This window comes from Thermobia domestica, chromosome 14, assembly GCF_964235325.1.
Source record: "Thermobia domestica chromosome 14, izTheDome1.hap1.1, whole genome shotgun sequence".
Classification (NCBI taxonomy): Eukaryota; Metazoa; Arthropoda; class Insecta; order Zygentoma; family Lepismatidae; genus Thermobia; species Thermobia domestica.
In genome coordinates, this window is record NC_137467.1 from 124,452,318 (window position 1) to 124,474,042 (window position 21,725).

Genomic DNA, 21,725 nt, shown 5'->3' on the forward strand with positions numbered 1-21,725 from the left:
ACGTTCGCTGCTGAGGACGCCCATCGGCGTCCAGTACTGAATTTGGCATATGCGCCGGACGCCTCTCGGCGCTTGTCCCTGCAGCTGATTCACTTTGCCGCCAGCGCTAGCGCAGGTATTGGCGGGAAAGTGAATCAGCTGCAGGAACAAGCGCCGAGAGGCGTCCGGCGCATATGCCAAATTCAGTACTGGACGCCAATGGGCGTTCTCAGCAGCGAACGTGTTAAAGAGTTTGCCTCAAATTTTGTGTTGCTAATGGAATTTCGTATGTTGAAGAACTATGGTAAAACATATTGATCCAAAACTCAAGTGTACAACGATCGCAAGAAAGGCCGAGAAGAACGGGAAGAATTACTTAATTCTCGTCGACCTTCATTGTCTTCGACCGATGAAAACTTCAACAGAGTGAAAGAAATCGTGATGTAAGATCGTCATTAAAGCTTAAAAGAGATAGCCATGGTTCTCATTATTTCACACGAAACTGTTCGTACCATTCTTATTGATAATTTGACCGTTAAGATGCGTCGCTGCTGGACTTGTTCGGAAGGAGCTGAATCTTCTCCAGAAAGAACATCGGAAACAAGTTGCTACAGATTCGAATGATTCATTTCTGCTCCTACACTCATGAAACGTATTATTACAGGAAACGAGAGATAGGTTTACGAATTTTCCATGAAAATAATTCGCAGTCAGCTGAAATGAGAGGGAACAATCTTAACTATATATAAAACTAAAAGAAGTGACATGAATTAAAGCGGTACTTCCGGATGACATGGAAAGTTGAAATTTGGCATGATTGTAGTAGCTTTAAGTGACTAACCGACAGGAAAATTACCAAAACTGAATATTTTTTATTTTTAGGGGGTATAAATGGGGGATGAAGAATTTCCTCATGCGTTACCTAAGTAAATCAATAAAAATAAAAATTTCCAAATTTAGAGTGGTTTTTGTGGGAAACTGAAAAATCTTACCCATGTTATCTCTATGGGACACCTTTCACACCCCAAAATTATTGTGCACTTCTTGTAGGGTTACAATGATTACATTTGACATGATTGTAGCTTTTTCGGACTAATCAACAGGAAAATTGCCAAAAGTGAATATTTTTAATTTTGGGAGGTTCTAAAGGGGAGACGAAAAAATTCTCCATGTTATTTAAATCGGATTTTTTTTACCTATAACCTCATATTTTAGGTACTTGTAATTGGAATACAAATTTGAAATTCGATATGCTTATACGTTTTCATTAGCGTTACCTAAGTAAATCAGTAAAAACAAGTTCCTAACTTTAGAGTGGTTTTATAGGAAACTGAAATATCTTTCCAATGTTATTTATATGGGACCTTTTCTATACCCCAAAGTGAGATTTAGTTTGAGTTTTACGTCTCACAATTATGCCGGAATATACCCCAAAGTGTTTAAACATTTCCGGCAGGATTAATATCATGAAATTTGGCGTGATTGTAACTTGCGAGACTAATTGACAGGAAAGTTGCCAGAAGTGAATATTTTTAATTTTTAAGGGAATGAAGAAATTCCAATGTTATTTAACTCTAGATTACAAAGGCGTCGTCTGGCAGACTACGCGACTAATTCCGAAATTTCACCTCGCCTCCTTTCCCTCACAACCCACTTCTAATACTCCATGTATTGTCTGTTAAACAAATAAATACATGTTTTCTGCGAGATAGTATCTTGCCCCTTGCTGCTATGAAAATAAAATACTACACATTACCCCATATCATTTCGCCAGTAGCTTTTTTATTTGCTAATCAGTTAAAACCGTATTCCTGGGCATCGTGGCGAAAAATATATTTGCTTTTTCGTGCATTGTACGAAAAAAAAAAAACAGAGTGAACGCAATAAAACGAAACAAAAAAAATACAATGCGATGTAAACTGCTTGGATTCTCTCGACAAATCACTCAACGTAGCGCTTTCCTTGCAAGCAGGTCTTGATGGTGTAATCGGTAACACAGTTTGCTCAACTTCATGTGGTCCAAAGTTCGATTCCACCTTGAGGCATACTTCCTATTTTCTTTACAACAATACAAGTTTTTCTAAATTATCCTGTCATCCGAGAAAAGGAAATTGTGTAGAAACGCAACATTTCACTTTTGTATTCACATTATCGGGAAGAAATATGATTATTTCTTGTAGTTCAAAGGATAGACAATAAATTAGTGAATAATGTTTTTCGTTTTTTTAATAAACCATATCCAGTGTGTTGTCGTCGGTAGGGCTCTACACTGTAGACCTTAAAGTCGCAAGCTTCTGAGGAAAACAGGTCCATTTATAATTATATTTATAATAATAATAATTATTATTATTATTATTACAAGAATGACCAAAGAAGGAAAGAAAAAGACACATAATCGAAGCTATTGATAGGAACAGAAGAGATATACTTTATATCAGATTCTTTTTAGGTTTACACATGAACGTAGTAATACCTTATTATTACATTTATGGATTGACAGATAGAATTATTAATGTGAGAACAACAAATGGAGTATAAATATTTGTTAGCTAGTAGCAGTAATGGATTTTGTTTCGATCTTTTTCTAGATAGGTTGAGTTGATTTTGACTTTAATGTCCCTTTCAGCAGCAAGGCTATATGAGACGGGACTTACGGATTATCATGGAAACTGAAATACATGAGCTCCTGCCAAAAATCGAACCCGGGTCTTTTTCTAGATAGAAAGGTGAGGTGACACCTAGAATAGAATCGATCTTGTGACTAGAGTTGTAAGTTCCATCGCTATTTCTAATTTATGTTTTTCCTTTAATGTTTTATCAACGTTGCATGTAGCGTTAAATTTAATAATAACTTGCTAGCGAAATCAGGTGTAAAATTTGAAGAGCGAGTTAGTTGTGTAAATTCGCACACAGATCGAGGTAACGAAGCCAGAGTAATATGTGTATGTTTCTTGAACAAAGAAATCAGTTTCTCTGCTCTGGCCACCCTCACTCGTAGAGTATTAGATGGCAAGGTGGTCTGAAGAACTTGTAGTTCACGGATTGATTACCGCGCAGAATTTTTAATTTTTAATTCTTGAGCACAAGTAGAAAACACAAAAACATCGAGATGCATGAAATTTAGAGCTAACAAGTAAGACCGAACCAAAGGTATGGATCATTACCTGATTTGTTTAAGAACAATTGAATGGAGGGAAGTTGTTTGTCTGTGTCTAGGAATGGAGTATAAATAAAAGAAGAAATTACACTTCTGTCCAGAATTTCTGTCGCATGTCTTTCGAAATTATATAAATAGAAATAACTCTCTTTCTTATTATAGAAAAAGTTAAATGTCTTCTTAGAAATATGCAGAAAAAGGAAACCACATATTTAGAAAAAATGTTCTGTGAAAAATTAAGAAATAAAGAAGTTATAATTAATAAAAGAAATCTCACAAACTCATCGCCAAATTCTAAGTTCCATTTTCGTAAGCGTGGCAAACGCACGGCCAAATTTACAGAGAGAAAGGGAATTTTATGCTTTATTAGAAATACAACGTAAATTTTTCATGATGTTAGTTACTGTACATATTGCAGAGCTCTATTAATAATAGATATTAACCATTTTATACGTAAACAAACAAAGAAAAGGAAATAAGCCACAATATACACGAAGCGATCCGGCAGTTTGTTGCATTGGTTTTCTAATTTGCGTTTACTACGAGAATTAACCTTAACATACCTTCGTAGAGTAGACGGTTATCGCACGCTTCCTGAATATTTTGTTTTTATCCATGATCATCAGTTCGAGTCCCATACACTACGCTGCCCTCCCCCCTTTTTAAAGAAAAGCTTGATTCTGTCAATTTCTTAAACAGCAATCTTTCGTTCTAATAATGTTGCTTAGTATTGTCATCTCATTCAAGTTTATTTGAATATTTTCAAATAATCCAGAATTACGTCCTTTAAATAAAGTATTACGATTATGAAGAATTTTATAAAAAGAGGAAAATTCATTTCTAATCATTATCCTAATCATTATCACGGGTCAGTCACCACCGAACCGAACCGAGAGGTGAGCTGAGCCCACACCTTGCCGTACCGAGCTGGCTCTAGTCCTCGGTTCAGTTGGACCAAACGTAGCCTCCTCGAGCCAACAGCTTACCTGAGCCGAACAGAAAGGATCCGATAGCTTATTCCAACTGAGCCGGCTCAACCAATGGCTCACCTGAGCAGAGCCAGAGCTAATAACTAACCTGAGTCGAGCCGAACCGAGCCGTTGACTCATCCCAACCGAACCGGCTCGAGCCGAACCGTTCCGGCTGCTTATCGCAACAGAGCCGGCTCGAACTGATGGCTCACTTAAGCCGAGCCGAACCGAGTCGGCTCGAGCAGTTGGCTCAGTTGAACCGAGCCGAACCGGAGTTCGTGCCGAGTGGGTTGACATCATTATTAGACTGACGATCGTGAGGTTTTCGAGTCCCTCTGTAGTAGAAAGGGAAGAATTTTAATTATTTCCATGTCAATACTAGGAGTCCTGAAATGTGATGAAATAGAGTTAAGTCAGGAAGTTAAAAAAGTGTATAGCGGTCACCTCTGGTGCATAGAGTCCCTTGTTCGATCCCAGCTCGCGCCAAATGAACTTTGTGGCGGACACAGCGTATGTGTGTGTTTCCTCGGAGTTCTTGGAGTCACTTGATAACTTAACGCATTGTATCGTATATGCTGCGAGTCAAAACTTTAAGACGCTTTTTATCTGCTATCACTGGCTATTGCGCTCTCCCAGTTTGTAATATTATTACTTTGAATGTGCACTACCACCTCGCGGAAGACGGTCCCGAAGTTCGTTCACCAAAATCTGCTTTCCCCTTATTAGTTTTCATCAGTTGACTTGAATTGAAATACCCATTGTACGGGGAGGAAGGAGGTTTAAATGAGTCTTCCAAATATTTTTCTAATAAACCTCTTCGTGATCATTAGAAAGTGCATACGGGACAGCTTTGAGATAAAGTAAATGTACGAGCGTCATTTTGCTATACAATTACATGACGAACGCATTTTGTATGATCCCAAACAATTATCGTCGAATATACAAGGTGAAGGAATCATTCTTATTAACAAAATCAAAAAGACCTTAATAATTTGTCCCTCTACAATAAATTCCTGCATCGCCTCCGTGCCAAAACGGAAGAATTCACAACTAGTAATCATAAAGTTAGTTGTTCGTCCTCACCCAAAGGTAGGGTTTGTGTCTCCTTTAGTGTTTTTAGACTCACCTTAATGTAACAAAATCACGCATAGAGGCGATTTAACATATTTTCACGAAATAAACTTGTAGTTGATTGGCATTTCGTCACGTCTCTGCCACTGGTGGGCCACTAGTGGTATAATTTTCGAAACGGAAGTGGGGCCACCGCAAATCGTTGCTGCGAGGCCGCCAATTGTTGGAAAAATGTCAGTAGTTGCCCATCGGTGGTTCACTACGCTTATGGCATGGGGATATTTATAAATAATGGTTGTAACAGATTAATAAGATGAGAGATAGAATCTGTTCCTTGGTCACTGAATCCATATCAGAAAGCCATTACTCGTTATCCCTTACTGTTTTTGTTCTATGGCGCTAAATATTGACATCGGAAATTGTTAATTTGAATCGCGTCCAGCTTGACTAGATGGTTAAAGGGAAGATAGAACGTATTGCTGGGAAGCTGAATCGATTAGACTAAAGCGTGCTCGGGAAATAAGGACGAATTTGAATTTCGCATCATTTTTTCATATGACGGTTGGCAACCGTGGTTTTACCATGTTTATTATCATCTATGCTTCCTATTAGTAGCTCGTGTAGTGAGCATTGTTGGTTGGTGTTTATTTTAGCCTGGAGCGTTTGACAACAGAGCAACGCATCCAAGTGATTAAAAGTTATTACAAAAACAAGGAAAGTCCCATGGCAACCGTTCCAGATTTGCGTGTGACACTTGGACGCAATGTTGCTCCTACTGAATCATCAGTTCGGAAGTTGGTCCTGAAGTTGTACCACGGGGTCAGTGTTAAATGTGAAGCAAACTGGAAGACCGCGTTCTGTTCGAACAGAAGAAAACATTGCTGTCATACGTGATAGTGTGACCGTAAGCCCCATGAAATCAGTTCGCCGACCAGGTCAACAATTGAATTATCACCAAGTTCACTGCATGAAATCCTGTCGAAAGGTCTGAGAATGCATGCACACAAGATTCAACTTACACAAGAGATGAAGCCTACAGATCATGGAAAGAAACATCGATTTGCTCAATGGGTATTGGTTCGAGAACGAGAACTTCACGACAAGAATAATTTTCTCAGATGAGGCACACTTCCATTTCAGTGGATACGTCAATAAGCAGAACTGCAGAATTTGGGGTACAGAAAATCCGCAAGTGACTGTGGAAGAACAGTTGCATCCTCAACGCACGACTGTGTGGTGTGGGTTCTAGGCAGGAGGAATGATTGGCCCGTACTTTTTTGAAGACGATGAGGAAGCTGGCGTCACTGTGAACGGCGACGGTTACAGATACATGCTTTCAGATTGGTTTTTTCAGCTTTGGATGAAATGGAAATTGAAAATGAAGATTTTTGGTTTCAGCAAGATGGTGCGACCTGTCACACATCCCGTGAAACAATTGGTCTGCTGAATGAAATGTTTCCTCAAAAAATTATCTCTGTGAGGAAATCAGGAATGGCCTGCAAGATCATGCGATTTTACCCCTTGTGACTTTTTTGTGGGGATTTTTGAAATCTAAAGTGTACGTGAACAAACCACAGACAATACAACAACTAAAGATGAAATTAAGAGGGTTATTAACTGCATCACACTAGATGTTTGTGAACGTGTCATCGCAAATTTCGATGAACTCATTGCTAATTGCTGTGCAGCCTTGGGTGGTCATATGCCGGATACAATTTTTCATACATAAATGTGAGAAAATTACCTAATGTGTATGTATACATAAATGGGAGAAGATACACATTGTGTTTATAAAGTTTTTTCAATATATTATATATTAGTTTTATAGCACTTTAATATTCGTCCCTATTTCCCGGACACTCTCTATATCTCGATATATCTTACCGTCTTGCCCTATGGAAACAGGTATTGAAACCGAAAATTGTAGTAAATTTAAACTATTGCCGGTTTTGGTAGAGTGTTCGCCACTGTGATGATACGTTGCTTGAAATGCTGAGTCGTTTGCAGAAAACCGATTGTTATTATCTAATAACCACTTTATTCTATGTAGATAAACGTTGAAGCCGGAAATGATTAACTTGAACAACTTCCGATTTCAACAGAGAGTAAAGCACAGTTTAGAAGTCTCATACCGAAAGTGAACCTAATGCCAATTTTCAGTATAATACAATCAAAACTGCCAGCAAGCAAAACTGGATAATAGAAGTTCGTCTGTAGTGAATTACGTGTGAAAGCTTTGTCGTTCCTAAATACATTCACCTATATCTGATTTGTGTGATAGACTTCATTTAGAAAGGAAAATATTGCTTTATTCATATCACGACTATTGTGCTCAGTACAACACAGAACACATTGGCACAAGCTAAACCTAGTTGTTGGATGGTTTCACGAAGGTAACTGCCTAAAGGAAAGACAGCTTGCCACAGCAGTAGTGAAGAATTAACATAAACAAGTATTGAATCTTTGAACAACAACAAAAAGACCACATTCAAATTCGGATCAGCTGCAACAAGCCAATTGTATACAAATGGTAGTATATAGCACGATCGCAACAACTGATGACTGACACAATAAAATCACTGGACAATATTGAAACGGAATTATTTAGTTTAATGTTTTACGTTTATGCTCTTCAGGTTAAAAATTATAGACAACTAATAAGAGTAAATGAAAACGTAATTATTTTTTGTGTTCTAGCAGGAATAGAACCCGGAACCGCACACACCAAAGGTGCACGTGCAACTTGCTAGACCAACGGGAAGGGTTGAAAGCTAATATTTTATCTGACGATACAAAATTAAATTCACAATTATTTACAGTACTTTACTTACAGTCATTTACCTCTAACAACAAAAAGAAAAGGCAATATAAGTTTTACTTCCCATAGTGATGCCGACTAGGGTAAAGAAGGCGGTGGTTATGAGAAATCAATGAAATGGTGGAATAAAGAAAGTAAGGAAAAACGGAAGAACCCCGAGAAAACCAACACACACACGCTGTGTCTACCACAAAGTTCACTTGGCGCGAGCTAGGATCGAACCAGAGACTCTATGCACCAGAGTTGACCGCTATACATTTGTTATAAAATCCTGACTTATTCTGTATTTCATCACATTTCAGGTCTCCTAGAATCGTCAGGGAAATGAATTCAGAAACATCGAGGACAAATAAACTTCTCCCCTTCCTACTACAGAGAGACTCAAAAACCTCACGATCGTCAGTCTAACACTGATGTGAACCCGCTCGGCACGAGCTCCGGCTTGGTTCGGTTCACCTGAGCTAACCGCTCGAGCTGGCTCTGTTCGCCTCAGCTTAAGTGAGCCATTGACTCGAGCTGGCTCAGTTACATTGGGCGACCGGCTCGGTTCGGCTCAGGTGCGCCGTCGGCTTGAGACAACTCCGCTGGAGTGAGCCATTGGCTCGGCTCGGTTTGGTCCAACTGAGCCGATGACGCGAGCCGGCTCGGTAGGTGTGAGCAGTGGAATCGGCTCACTTCTCGGTTCGGCGCGATGGTAACTCAACCGTAAGCCAAGCAGCTCAAGCCGTTGACAAGACTACAGTGTAATACCTCAGGCTGTTCAGCTACACCCACCGTCTTCCACTGGGCCACTGCGGTCCATAGCTGTGTAACAGTTTGTAGTAATATTCATTATCTTCGCTCTCGCATTCAGCTATCGAGTCACGGTGACTAAATGATACATAAGATGTATTTTATTTATTTACTAAAAGATTTATGATACAGCCAAAAGATCATTATTTTTGTAAAATGTTTATTATTTTCATGACGCAAAGAGTGAATATTCTATTTGAGGTTAGAGTTATCGCTACCACACTTTTATTTGATAACTAAGAGTTTGCGTTCATTATTTCTGTACATTTTCTACATATTACTTGCAGAGAATATTCGGGAAAATATTTTATTTTAGTAATGCTTCATTAAAGTTTAGTCATATGTTAATTATTATTTCAAATATCTATAAGTTTCCCCTTCCGGCTAGGATAATGATTAGAAATAAATTTTCCTCTTTTTATAAAATTCTTCATAATCGTAATACTTTATTTAAAGGACGTAATTCTGGATTATTTGAAAATATTCAAATAAACTTGAATGTAGATGACAATACTAAGCAACATTATTAGAACGACAGATTGCTGTTTAAGAAATTGACAGAATCAAGCTTTTCCTTAAAAAGGGGGGGGGGGGGCAGCGTAGTGTATGGGACTCGAACTGATGATCATGGATAAAAACAAAATATTCAGGAAGCGTGCGATAACCGTCTACTCTACGAAGGTATGTTAAGGTTAATTCTCGTAGTAAACGCAAATTAGAAAACCAATGCAACAAACTGCCGGATCGCTTCGTGTATATTGTGGCTTATTTCCTTTTCTTTGTTTGTTTACGTATAAAATGGTTAATATCTATTATTAATAGAGCTCTGCAATATGTACAGTAACTAACATCATGAAAAATTTACGTTGTATTTCTAATAAAGCATAAAATTCCCTTTCTCTCTGTAAATTTGGCCGTGCGTTTGCCACGCTTACGAAAATGGAACTTAGAATTTGGCGATGAGTTTGTGAGATTTCTTTTATTAATTATAACTTCTTTATTTCTTAATTTTTTACAGAACATTTTTTCTAAATATGTGGTTTCCTCTTTCTGCATATTTCTAAGAAGACATTTAACATTTTCAATCATAAGGAAGAGAGTTATTTGTATTTATATAATTTCGAAAGACATGCGACAGAAATTCTGGACAGAAGTGTAGTTTCTTCTTTTATTTATACTCCATTCCTAGACACAGACTAAACGATTTCCTCTACGTTATTGTTTGTTTAAACAAATCAGGTAATGATCCATACCTTTGGTTCGGTCTTACTTGTTAGCTCTAAATTTCATGTGTGTCATTTTTTTTACTTATCTACTTGCGCTCAAGAATTGAAAATGGTTCTGCGCGAGAATCAATCCGTGAACTACAAGTTGTTCAGACCACCTTCCTATGGAATACTCTACGAGGGAGGATGGCCAGAGCAGAGAAACTGATTTCTTTGTTCAAGAGACATTCGCACATTACTCTGGCTTCGTTACCTCGATCTGTTTGCGAATGTTCACAACTAACTCGATCTTCAAATTTACGGTTGTTGATTTCGCCAACAAGTTATTATTAAATTTAACGCTACATCCAACGTTGATAAAGCATAAAAAAATAACACAAATTACAAGTAGTGATCGAACTTACAACTCTAGTCACAAGAGCGATTCTTTTCTAGGTGTCACCTAACCTTTCTATCTAGAAAAGACCCGGGTTCGATTCCTGGCAGGAACTAATGTGTTTCAGATTCTACGTTAATAAGTAGGTCCCGTCTCATATTGCCTTGCTGCTGAAAGGAGGATTTTGATTGCGTCAAAATCAACTCAACCTATCAAGAAGACGGGCGAATCCAAATTCATTACTGGTACCAGCTAACAAATATCTATACTCCATTTCTTGCTCTCACATTAATAGTTATATGTCAATCCATAAATGTAATAATAAGGTATTATTACGTTCATCTGTAAACCTAAAAAGAATCTGATATAAAGTATATATATTCTGTTCCTATCAATAGCTTCGATTATGTGTCCTTTTCGTTCCTTCTTTTGTCATTCTAGTAATAATAATAATAATACGAATAATAATAATAATAATAATAATAATAATAATAATAATAATAATAATAATAATAATAATAATAATAATAATAATAATAATAATAATAAATGGACACTGTTAATAATAAATGCCGACGACGACACACTGGACATTGTTTATAAAAAGGGCATAAAAACATTATTGACTAACTTATTGTCTATGGTTTGAACTGCAAGAAATGATCATATTTCTTCGCGATAATGTGAATACAAAAGTGAAATATTGTGTTTCTACACAATTTCCTTTTCTCGGATGACTGGATAATTAAAAAAAAAAAAAACTTCTATCGTTGTGAAGAAAATAAAAATATGTCTTCACTGGAAATCGATCTGAGGACCCCAAAAAACTTGATCCTACAGTGTTACCGATTACACCATCAAGACCTGCTTGCAAGGGAAGCGCTACGTTGAGTGATTTGTCGAGAGAGTCCAAGCAGTTTACATCGCATTGTATTTTTTTCTTGTTTAGTTTTTATTGCGTTCACTCTGTGTTTTTCGTACAATGCACGAAAACGCAAATACATTTTTCGTCACAATGCCCAGGAATACGGTTTTAACTGATCAGCAAATAGAAAGCTACTGGCGAAATGATATGGGGTAATGTGTAGTATTTTATTTTCATAGCAGCAAGGGGCAAGATACTATCCCGCATAAAATTTGCATTTATTTGTTTGACAGACAATACCTTCATTGTGTGGCGAGAAAGCGTATGACAGCTATTGTTGAGCTTGTGTGTGCTTCTGTTTTGCTTAATTTTAATTCGTGTCGTCTGACAGACTACGCCTTTGTGTTTACGTAGGTAAAGTTTGTGGTGTTGATTAACATTACATCGGCAAATATTCTTTAGAATATATAAGGTTTATATCTGCAATCTTTGTGTTTTATTGTGTGAAATTTTGTTCTCAACTATTGGCAAACAAAATAGACCTTGAGAAATATCAAATGTTGAAAAATTTAGATGAATTCTGATTTTGAGGGTAGAGCAAGTGAAACTTCCTCCGGGCCATGAGAAAACGGAAAGTCACGAAGACACATACGATACTGATGCCGACCCAGATTTCAATTCTGATTAAGAAATGTAACTAGTCTCAAATTTTCTATTCTTTAGCGTGAGTTTAGAAATTTTAAAAAGGGAGAAGATTTTTCTTTAGAAAATTCGGTTCAATTACCACCCCAACGTTAAGGAAGGAAGATTTGCGTTTTCTACACTCCAAGACTCAGGTGTATGACAGTACATTTCGGTTGTTCTTGCTCAAAGGCCATTTGTGGAGAGCATCAAGCCAGTATTTGCTGAAAATGTCTGGTGATTTAGATGCATCTTGAAATATCTAGTGCTAAATGTTGCAGCTATATCTACATATGTTAAAAAATGGGTAGGACTGAACATATTTATATTCTAAGACTTTTAGAACACCTGTCATGCCTTATACGCATTTCTTGTTCACCCAGACCTTTTATTTTTCTTTATTGAATGTACTTATTTCTGCAAGTGTAAGTTTTCACTGTAAACGACTTTTCTCTTTTTTTTTAACCTAAAGTAGTCCGTCAGACTACGCCTTCGTAATAACGTTCGGCACAAACCGCCTTTGTAATCTAGGGTTAAATGGCCATTTTCTTCGGATACAAAATCTTATCTTTTAGAAAAGGAAATAGGGAAAGAAACTTAAAATTCGGTAGAATTGTGGGTTTAAGAATTGCGAAGCCATAGGACAAGAGGGAAGGCCCCAGCTGGGAAAATTTAGGAAATATGCAAAGCAAATTCGCGAAATTCACTGTTGATGCAAAGGCTGATACATAAGAGATGCGAGGCCGTAGACCGATCAAATGCACGGATCTGGGGCGGAGCCCCCACCTAGCCAAAGGCTAGTTAGAAAATAACCAAAATTTCTCAAAAGTCAAGGTAATGCTGACTACATTTTTCGGTTACCTGGGTGTCATATTTTGAAGGCGATGAAATAATTTTAATGGTTAACTAAATATTCTGTGTTTTACCAACAAATTCCGAGTATTTTATTATTATTTTCTTTGGTAGGGTGTAAATTATCGTTTACCTCTAAATTCATGTATAAATTTGTAGGTTACGAAGCTTTCCTTGTCACCAGCAAGCTGCTGAAATGACAGATCTCGTTTCGTCTTGATCGTAGTTAAACCGTGAGCAGTGTTGGGTAAGTTACTTGACGAGTTCTGGTGGCAACTAACGCGTTTCAAGTCACTACTTTTTCTTAAAATGTAACGCTCTACTAATGCGTTACACGCCCCCAAAAAGTAACTGTATTACTTCGAAAGTAACGCGTTACTGACGGGTTCAAACCTGGTCCAAGGTTAAGGATAAGTTACTGTAATGAATATTCTCATCATATGTAATCGTAACATTAAGTGTACACCTTAAAAATCTTGTATGATGCACAATGATTGCAAGAGGCAATCATATTATCAACACATTACAAAAAAAGCACATTCATAAAAGTTAAAATGAAAAACTCTTAATAAAAACAAATAATGTTAATGGTATTCCAGAAAGAACTTGCAAATATTTTGTTGTGAACATAAACTACAAAGTGACTAACTTAAGTGTGTTGTTTAGTTGCCTTTCCACAGACACATTTGAAACAATTATGTGTTAGAGGTTAGACATTTTAATTCCCATCTCAGAGTTTTAATTTCTTAATATTTTTGATAATCGCAAATGAGAAATATTTACTTTAATTTTTCCTATCAAACTAAAAATCTTGTGGATACTGGAGCCTCGGAGAACCCACGTAGTCGGCGCGCATGCCTCTTACATTCTTTTCAGTCTGTGTTAATTGAAAACGGTGGCCATGCAATTATATATTTTTATTTCCTATTCCCCGCTAGATGCTACTTCGGTCTTTCCTCCTTTTTTTAGTTGTAGCATTCTTAGGTTTCTGTTTCTCTTTTTATATAGCGTTGCGCAGGATCCCTACAAAAGACCCCGTTAGCTCTTGGTCTTGGCTTTTTGTGCCATTTCCTTCGAGTGAGAACGATTTTAACCTTTGTTCCTGGGTTCTTTAGGGAGATCTAAAATCAAAAACCTTTCGAAAACTTTAATTGATGAATTTCGAAGGACTTCGGCCAAACTTATACGTATTTGACTTTGAGTCATTTAATATTCAGAAGGTGTCTTTCTCTAGAACATACAGTATCTGCCCCCAATATAAGTAGAATTATGCGTTTCGTCTGACAAGAACGGTTGGAGTGGGACGATTGGTGGCGGGAAAGGTATTGGGGAACCTTGGGAAAGCGATGCAAGCTACGTCAGTTGCTTGCGTGCCATTGCAGTGTGAAGATTGCTCTTAGACTGAACCCCTGTCCGACTTCACGTCGCAACTTTGTGCTGTGACATTCAATGGAAAAATGATGTGTGATCAAACTTTTTGTTAGGCTTGGAAAGTCGAGTTCAAATCCCACGAGTACAATTAAGGATGCTTACGGAGATTAAGCAATATCCAAAGGAATGGTTTTCCTCTGGCAGAAGATTTTCCGGGAGGGCAGAGTGAGCATTAATGAAGTGGACGTCTTGGAAGACTGTCAACGACATAGCGTAGCCAGGATGTGTGTTTGGGGGGACAAGTGCTGTTATAGGTACATATAGAAAAATTACAAACAAAAAACTATATAAACGTAAAAATGTAAAAAAAATACAAACATCAAAGTACCAAAGTACATTGTCGAACCTCTTTGGGCGAGGGCGGCTCCTCTGGGCCCTCCCTTCCCTACGCCACTGGAACCAAAACGTGTACACAGTGTTAGACAAGATCAATTCTGATTGCTGCCTGAGTGTCCAACTGTTAGCAGAATATTACAATATTCCGAAAGCCATCGCATTCTTACAGAAGATTAAGCCATGAGGAAGGCGTGTGTCAAGATGATTCCCAGGGTATTGTCGGAACATCAGAAGGCTACTCGTGTGACAGTCTCACGTGAACTGTAGGACCGCTGTGAAAACGACTCGCATTTTGTTTTAGATAACTTGGTTATTGGTAGTGAGACATGGTCTCTTGAGTACGACTCCTAGTGGAAAATACAAAGTGAAGAGTGACACACAAAGGGTTTACCGCGACGAAAAAAGCAAGGATGAGCAAGTCCTGGGTGAAGGCGTCGTTTGTAGTCCTGTTTCGACTCAAAAGGTGGAATCCGCTATGTCGCAGGAAAAGACAGTGAACAATAAAATTTACGTAGGAATCCTCGAGTGGCTGCAGAATAGAGTGCAACGCATCAGGGAGAAGATCTTTGCCAAGTGGAGGCTGTACCATGAAAAAGTGCCGTCCCATACCGCTTTCCTCATGACCAAATATATGGCCAAGCACAAGGGACAAGGTTGCACTGGGCTCCGTACAGACCCGATTTGGCACTGTTTAATTCTTGTTGTTTCTAAGAATAAAAAGAAGCTTCAGAGAGAATCATTTCGAAACGCTAGATAACGTTAAAGAGGCCGTGACTCGATCCTTGAAAGGGATTCCTATCGAGCCTTACACACTGAGAAAAAAATGTAGGTGGCATACTTAAAAAGATAGGTTACATGCGTAATTCCTGTAGTTTTTGGACTTAACATACAACAGACGTATAACTGAAAACGTATGTTTATAATACTTTCTGTATAAGTGTTTCGTCTATACGTACTTTCCGTATGAAACAATGTAGTCGGTCAGGATATCACATGCAAATGGACGTACATAACATATAGCTGACGAAGGTAACATAAGTATATGCATGTGATATACGGAAAACTGTTAGATGTCAGACATCCTGCAACGGCAGGATGTAACATCTAAGAACAGTGCCTATGTAGCATACGTATAACGTATGCTCCGTACTGATTTTTATAGTAAGCAAGGGAATACCGTATATTTGTACAATATACTGCGGTCCGGAGAACGGATTTTTCTTTGTGCAATAAGAGTACTGCAACTGGCAGAGACATTGCTAACGGTGGTCGGGGCACAAGGAAGCTATTTTTAAAAGCTTTTAGTAATTTGTTCTTTGATGTGCAACACATATCTCTTTCCGGATTTGTTCTACTTACATATGGGATAGTCTTTGTAAATGGAAAATACATTCTCAAATCATTCGACTGACACAATATGGGGGCCACTGACTTGATAGTTATCCATTTATCGGACGTTAAACGAAGAAAACCCCACAGCTCTGCTTCACACTTAGACACGCTGAGAGTTGCTATGCGGACTGAATCGCGATTCATCACTAAATAGTATCACTGCCAATTATTCGGGGGTTGGTTATCCGTTGTCTTTGCACTACCTTAGCGCTCCTGTCTGAGATGAGGAAATGAGGATAAATGTTATTATTGACCTTCTTGCTTAGAGTCATGCCTCATTGAAGTTCTGGTACACCGTTTGCTGCAAACTTAAAGTACCAGTAGTAACAAAAGGTTCTGAGAGATCTGGGTTGCACTCATTTCTGTATGGCGATTGAACGATAATGTAAAATGACGGTCATCCGTATATTCGTGCTTAATGGATAATCTTTTCCTGGTCGTCTCGTCACAGTTTCTGACTTCTGAAAGTGCTACTACATCGTGGAGACTACATTTCCAGACACAGTGAGTTACGTTTCAAATTCGGCTTACAACTATCCTGCTTTTATTTTACTGATCTTCCTAGGGCCATGCATAGTTCAGACGTTAGCTATAAACCGTTATGGATGTATATGACACATACTTACTTGAATTGCTTTGTCAAATGATATGCCTTGATTACCTTACGTATTTACGTAGACACAGTGTTATGTATTCGGTGTCTCCCACTAATATAGTCGCTTTCCACCACATCACTTTAATTTTGGACACGTACATATTTCGAGAATTGGTGAAACGTTTTGGGTGAGATTATTTCTGATTTTTCACGTTTTCATTTAATAAACTAATGGATCGCATGCACATCTTTTAAAATTTTAGATTATATGATTTTAAAATATCTTATTAGAATGTGGAATAAACATGACAAAGTTTCGAAACAAACTTTTTGAGACATACTACAATAACAATGTATCGGTTCACTGTTATAATAATATACATTTTATAAGTATTTACGCTAATTAATTATCAATTTACCATTGAATTTTCAGCAAATAAGGGTGACAATTGATAATATGGGCGTCTGTGATGGATATGAGGAAAGCGATTATGTATTTAAGGATGTTTCTCTATGGATGATAAATAAAACAACATTGGAAGCAAATGGAACTCTGATTGTTAAGAAGGAAGTGGATAATTCTTTAAGGGTAAAACGTACTTTTCCACATTCATAACAGTAAGTGCAAATATTAGTTGTAACGTTTCTACAAATATCTTACCTCATTTTGGGTTATAAATAAAAGAGAAGAATTAAGAAGATTTAAAATTAAACGGTATCTAAAATGTAGTATATATATACACAAGGTGTGTAAGTATTTCAAACCACGAGGAAAATGGATTCGGTTTGTTATATAGGTAAGAAATTACAATATACATATATGCATATTCTCCAGAATATGTTCAGTTTTATTTTGTGTTTTCTGTATTTAATTTAGGATCTCACAGTACCATTAACAAAATAATTTATGCCAGAATCACTCAAAAATTAAGTACACTAATAACTTTCAAAATTTATCATAAGAATTTATCGAACATTTATCGAACAAATTAGCAGTTACCTAATGTGAGTTGCGATAAGTATGAAATGAATTGCTGGACATTAAAATGCGTTATTAAGAAAGATTTAGGAACCCCGAGTGTGGCTGACAGCTTAAGATACAAGTAAAATTATTAAAATTAACCATTATGCGCAATGCAAGACTGCACTGTAAGAGCACTACGATGAGACCTTGGATGGCGTCTTGAGAAATTACAATCGATGCTTCCGCAACACATTGCCATAGCTCAACAACTGTAGCTGGCGGAGTTCCCGAATATGTAAGACGTTTTATATTCATAGTCCAGATGTATTGATTCATCGATCGATCAGGTAAACGCGCCGACAAAGATTTAAATATGTTTATCCAGCAAGTATATAATCTTCCAAATCGCATGTTACTGGGTGTTGTTTTGTTGAAAATTAGCTCCATGGTAGACCTAGGACTGTAATGGATACAGAATAGGATCGTATCTGGGTTTGTACAATTGTATTGACAGATACGAATACGACGTAAAGAATACTGAACAAAGAGAAGTGGGCGCAGTTCGAGGAGAGGACTTGCCATCCCATTCTTCATGCGCATTGTTTGCGGAACTATGTACATAGGGGCACACATATGCCACATATATTCACACACATGTCTATTAAAATAATGAAATGATCTGTTTTCGATACCCGTAAGATGTGCGAGGTGGTAACATTAAAGATGCTTCTCTGTACATGACTGTTGTTAACAATATGTTAGGTGATTGTATTCGGAGAGTTGTACGTTAGGTGGATTTCAATTCAGGCAGTTGCTAAAAAGTAAGATATTAAGAACGAGACTTCGCTGAGTATCGAAAAGGTTAAATTGCAGGTGTATGGTTAATGAGCGCAGGCGTATTTAAGGTAGCAGCTGTGGAAGATATATAGCTGAGGTGATGACAACCTATATAATTTGTGGCAAAGCAACATCAGCGAAGACTAATAGTGGACTGAGGAGAAGTTTCAATGACAGGAATTGAAGAGTATTGAAGGTGATTATCCCAAACGACGTTAGAGCTAATGTTACAGAAGTGACTTCTAAACTCAGGCAGTACATGAAACATTCTACTGTGACAATCATGATCTGATCCGAGCAACATAATCTTGTCAACAACCTTTAGTACAGAGAAAATGGAGCCAGGAACACGCAAATAGGAGCGCCTAGGATTGGAGAAGCGTAACATAATCGACCATATAACCTTTCACTTTATCTTCAACACGATACTGTCTTTATATATGACAGACACCAAAATGGGGTTACTCTTCAAACTGTTCCATCGCTACCGTGAAGCATTGCACCTGCTCAATGTAGCTGTAAGTCTAATTTTCTGGTATCCCGTGGACGCTATGAGTACGTTAATAGAGCGCTTTGCAGCTAGTGATTATAATATCATTTTAATTGAAGACATACATTCTATGATCCAGATGCTTTTCCAATTTTTCAGGATGAAGATTCGCCTACTTACATTTCTGTAGCTTGAATTTATTAACAGCTGGATGAACTACAACAGGTATATTAATACGCTTATTTCCAAAACCTCAACACCATTTAGCATCTGTGTTCAGTTGTGAAGTTCCCGGAGCAAAAACAACATCTATTCTCGCTGAAGGAGATAAGTGCTGCGCTGTACGATTAATGACCCAATATTCCTCTTAATACATATGGTGAACACAGGGTCACTTTCCCCAAAACAAGTAAGGAAAACAAGAAGAAATAAGGGTACAATGTCGCTTCACCCAAAACTAATAAAAGAAAAAATCGAGATATCAGAAAGCAATGCAAATGGCACTACTGTATGCCTTATTCTGTCTTGGACTGGTAATCATGCTTTCGTACTTGTTTTCTTTAAGAGTTGTTTAGTGAATGAAGTTGTTACAGGTGTTGTTCTGGTATTTCAACAAAAGTCCTTAGAGAATTTTGTGGACATCTCTGTCATCTTTCTTCTGAAATAGTAGTTGTTGCATGTTTGACAAAAGTATCACGTAAAACTTAAAACGGCCCAAACGACAAAATCAGATGTAGAACAATGAGATTCTACTCTTTAAAAATTGCTGTTAGACCAAGTATATATTATTTCAAGATATAACATCTCAACCTGGCACTTTTTCTCAAGATTTCTTGTCTCTAATGACTTCTTATTGACAAACCCAGACAACAGAAAAACGCAAATGATTATAAAAACGGATTTCAGATTGCTTGTAAGGGTACATGTATGCCAAAATTTTCCTATTTCGTCCTTCCCTTTACAATATTTCTATCTCGAATCACTCTTCATCCGTCATAGAACATCGTGATTATGCAGAGTTAAGGATCAATTTTCTTCACTTAGAAGCTAATCATAGTTCACCGCAAAACTTTCAAAGAGTTATCTGTAGTTCAGGCTGTAACAGCACATTTTCAATAAAGAAAACATCTGTAATCTTGTTTTATACTTCACTGAGCAAGCAAAACTGCTTTGGGTGTGTGAGTAGCCAATCAGCGCCTGTCCACTTACTCGTCTATAGCACAAAAACAAACATGTTTATTTTTAAAAAAAGGAAAGGGATGCTTCAGCATACCGTATCATCAGGTTCCACTTAAAACAATGTACTTGGTTTGCTTTATCCATGCCGTTGATAAGGATCAAATAGGAAAATTTTGTGTAGCCATCCCTAAGTTTTCTGTAACAAATCATGTTGCTGAACGAGGAGTTAAATTAGTTCAAGGATAGAAGGAAATTTTAACAAAGAATGAAAGTAAGAAATAGTTATGGTTACTACTTATTTCCAAAAATCACGAGAAATACTTCGATAGCAAGAAATCAATGATATTGGATAACTAAAATTATATTGACAAATGTAATATTGTTTGCACTGTAAGTGCGGTTGCCATGTGCACTGTAATTTACACTTCATATGATTATATGATTAAATTTAACTGATGTTCCTAAGTGCAGACCGTGCTACAGAAAACGATTAATTGTTCGAGACTTTTTTCTGAAATTGCTACAATTCTATATTTTGCACGGCCATAGGCAACAAAACTTTAGTCCTTGAGTGATTAGTTGCATCCTCTTTCTTCCCTTGCCTATATAATGTAGTCTCCGTCATCTCATTGCTGCTGTGATGTAATATACTCCTTCCATTCAGAGAAACTCGCCTGAGAGATTCTTGAATCGAGCGTTACGATGTGTTCATCAGATTTACATGATAACTAAATGTAAAATGAACTTGTCGCGTTTAAAAAGACGTTTAAAAAAAGCTTTGTTCTCAAAAAGACAATATTATCTGGCGTACGCACTGAAAAACAAACGTAAGTAAGTTAGCGTCCAGAGTTAGTAAGCGTACTCGTATGTGTCTAATCAAAGTTCGTGGCGGACGACATGAGACCGTGCCCAAAAGATACAAGTGTGCTTTCCAAGTACGCTTATTTCCCGAACTGACGTCACAAAGTGTGCGTCAAAAGGTCCAAGTTCACAAGCGTAAGAGTGAATAGTGCGTAGTGTGAGAGGATGTACATTACGTTAGCACTGCTGTGCTGATGTGCACTTTTGTGCTTAGCATTGCTGTTTCTCATAGTAGGAAGAACGACATTATCAAAATGACCTAATACAATTTTAAAAGGAATATTTTAATTATTTTTATTGAGCTGAATATTTTGTAAGCTGATCTTATAATAATTTATTTGATAAATATACAAATTAGTAATTTCATAAGTGAAATATAAAAATGTTACACAAATAAGAAACATATTTATGTTCTCTGAGTATGCAATGGAATTTAAAACAGTGTAGGAATAGCTACCAAATAATTTCTTTAATAATGCTTTAAAGATGTTTCTGTTAAAAATATTACATGGTTTATGTAGATTAATTGTGATAATTAGACTATCGGTAATGCAGCTGTTTGCACGTAAATTACAAACTTCAATGGCATCTGGATTGAAATTTTATGCTTTAGTGTAATAAACATAGAATAATGAATACCTAGATTATTTATTACTCTATGGTTACAGCTGCAAGTGTTAAATCCTTGGTAGATAGGCCTAATTTTTCAGATTTGATTCTAAATAAACATATTCTATTCAATGGTACCATATTTTCTTGCACTTGGTCTGAATGAGGGACCGTAATATGCCACTACCGTTCATTTTGCATTTTTGACAGCTAACTAAAAGTGAAATACAGGTCACAAATTTT

At 37.2% G+C, this 21,725-nt stretch overlaps 1 protein-coding gene across 1 annotated transcript in view; it reads left to right on the plus strand.

The window, feature by feature from the left end:
- The window catches only part of LOC145670707 (uncharacterized), a 155,235-nt gene that overhangs the window by 19,717 nt on the left and 113,793 nt on the right, over positions 1-21,725 (plus strand). The window contains exon 2 of the mRNA XM_081739489.1: positions 16,976-17,131. Coding sequence (XP_081595615.1) covers positions 16,976-17,131 — 156 coding nt within the window. The remainder of the gene's footprint in view (positions 1-16,975; positions 17,132-21,725) is intronic.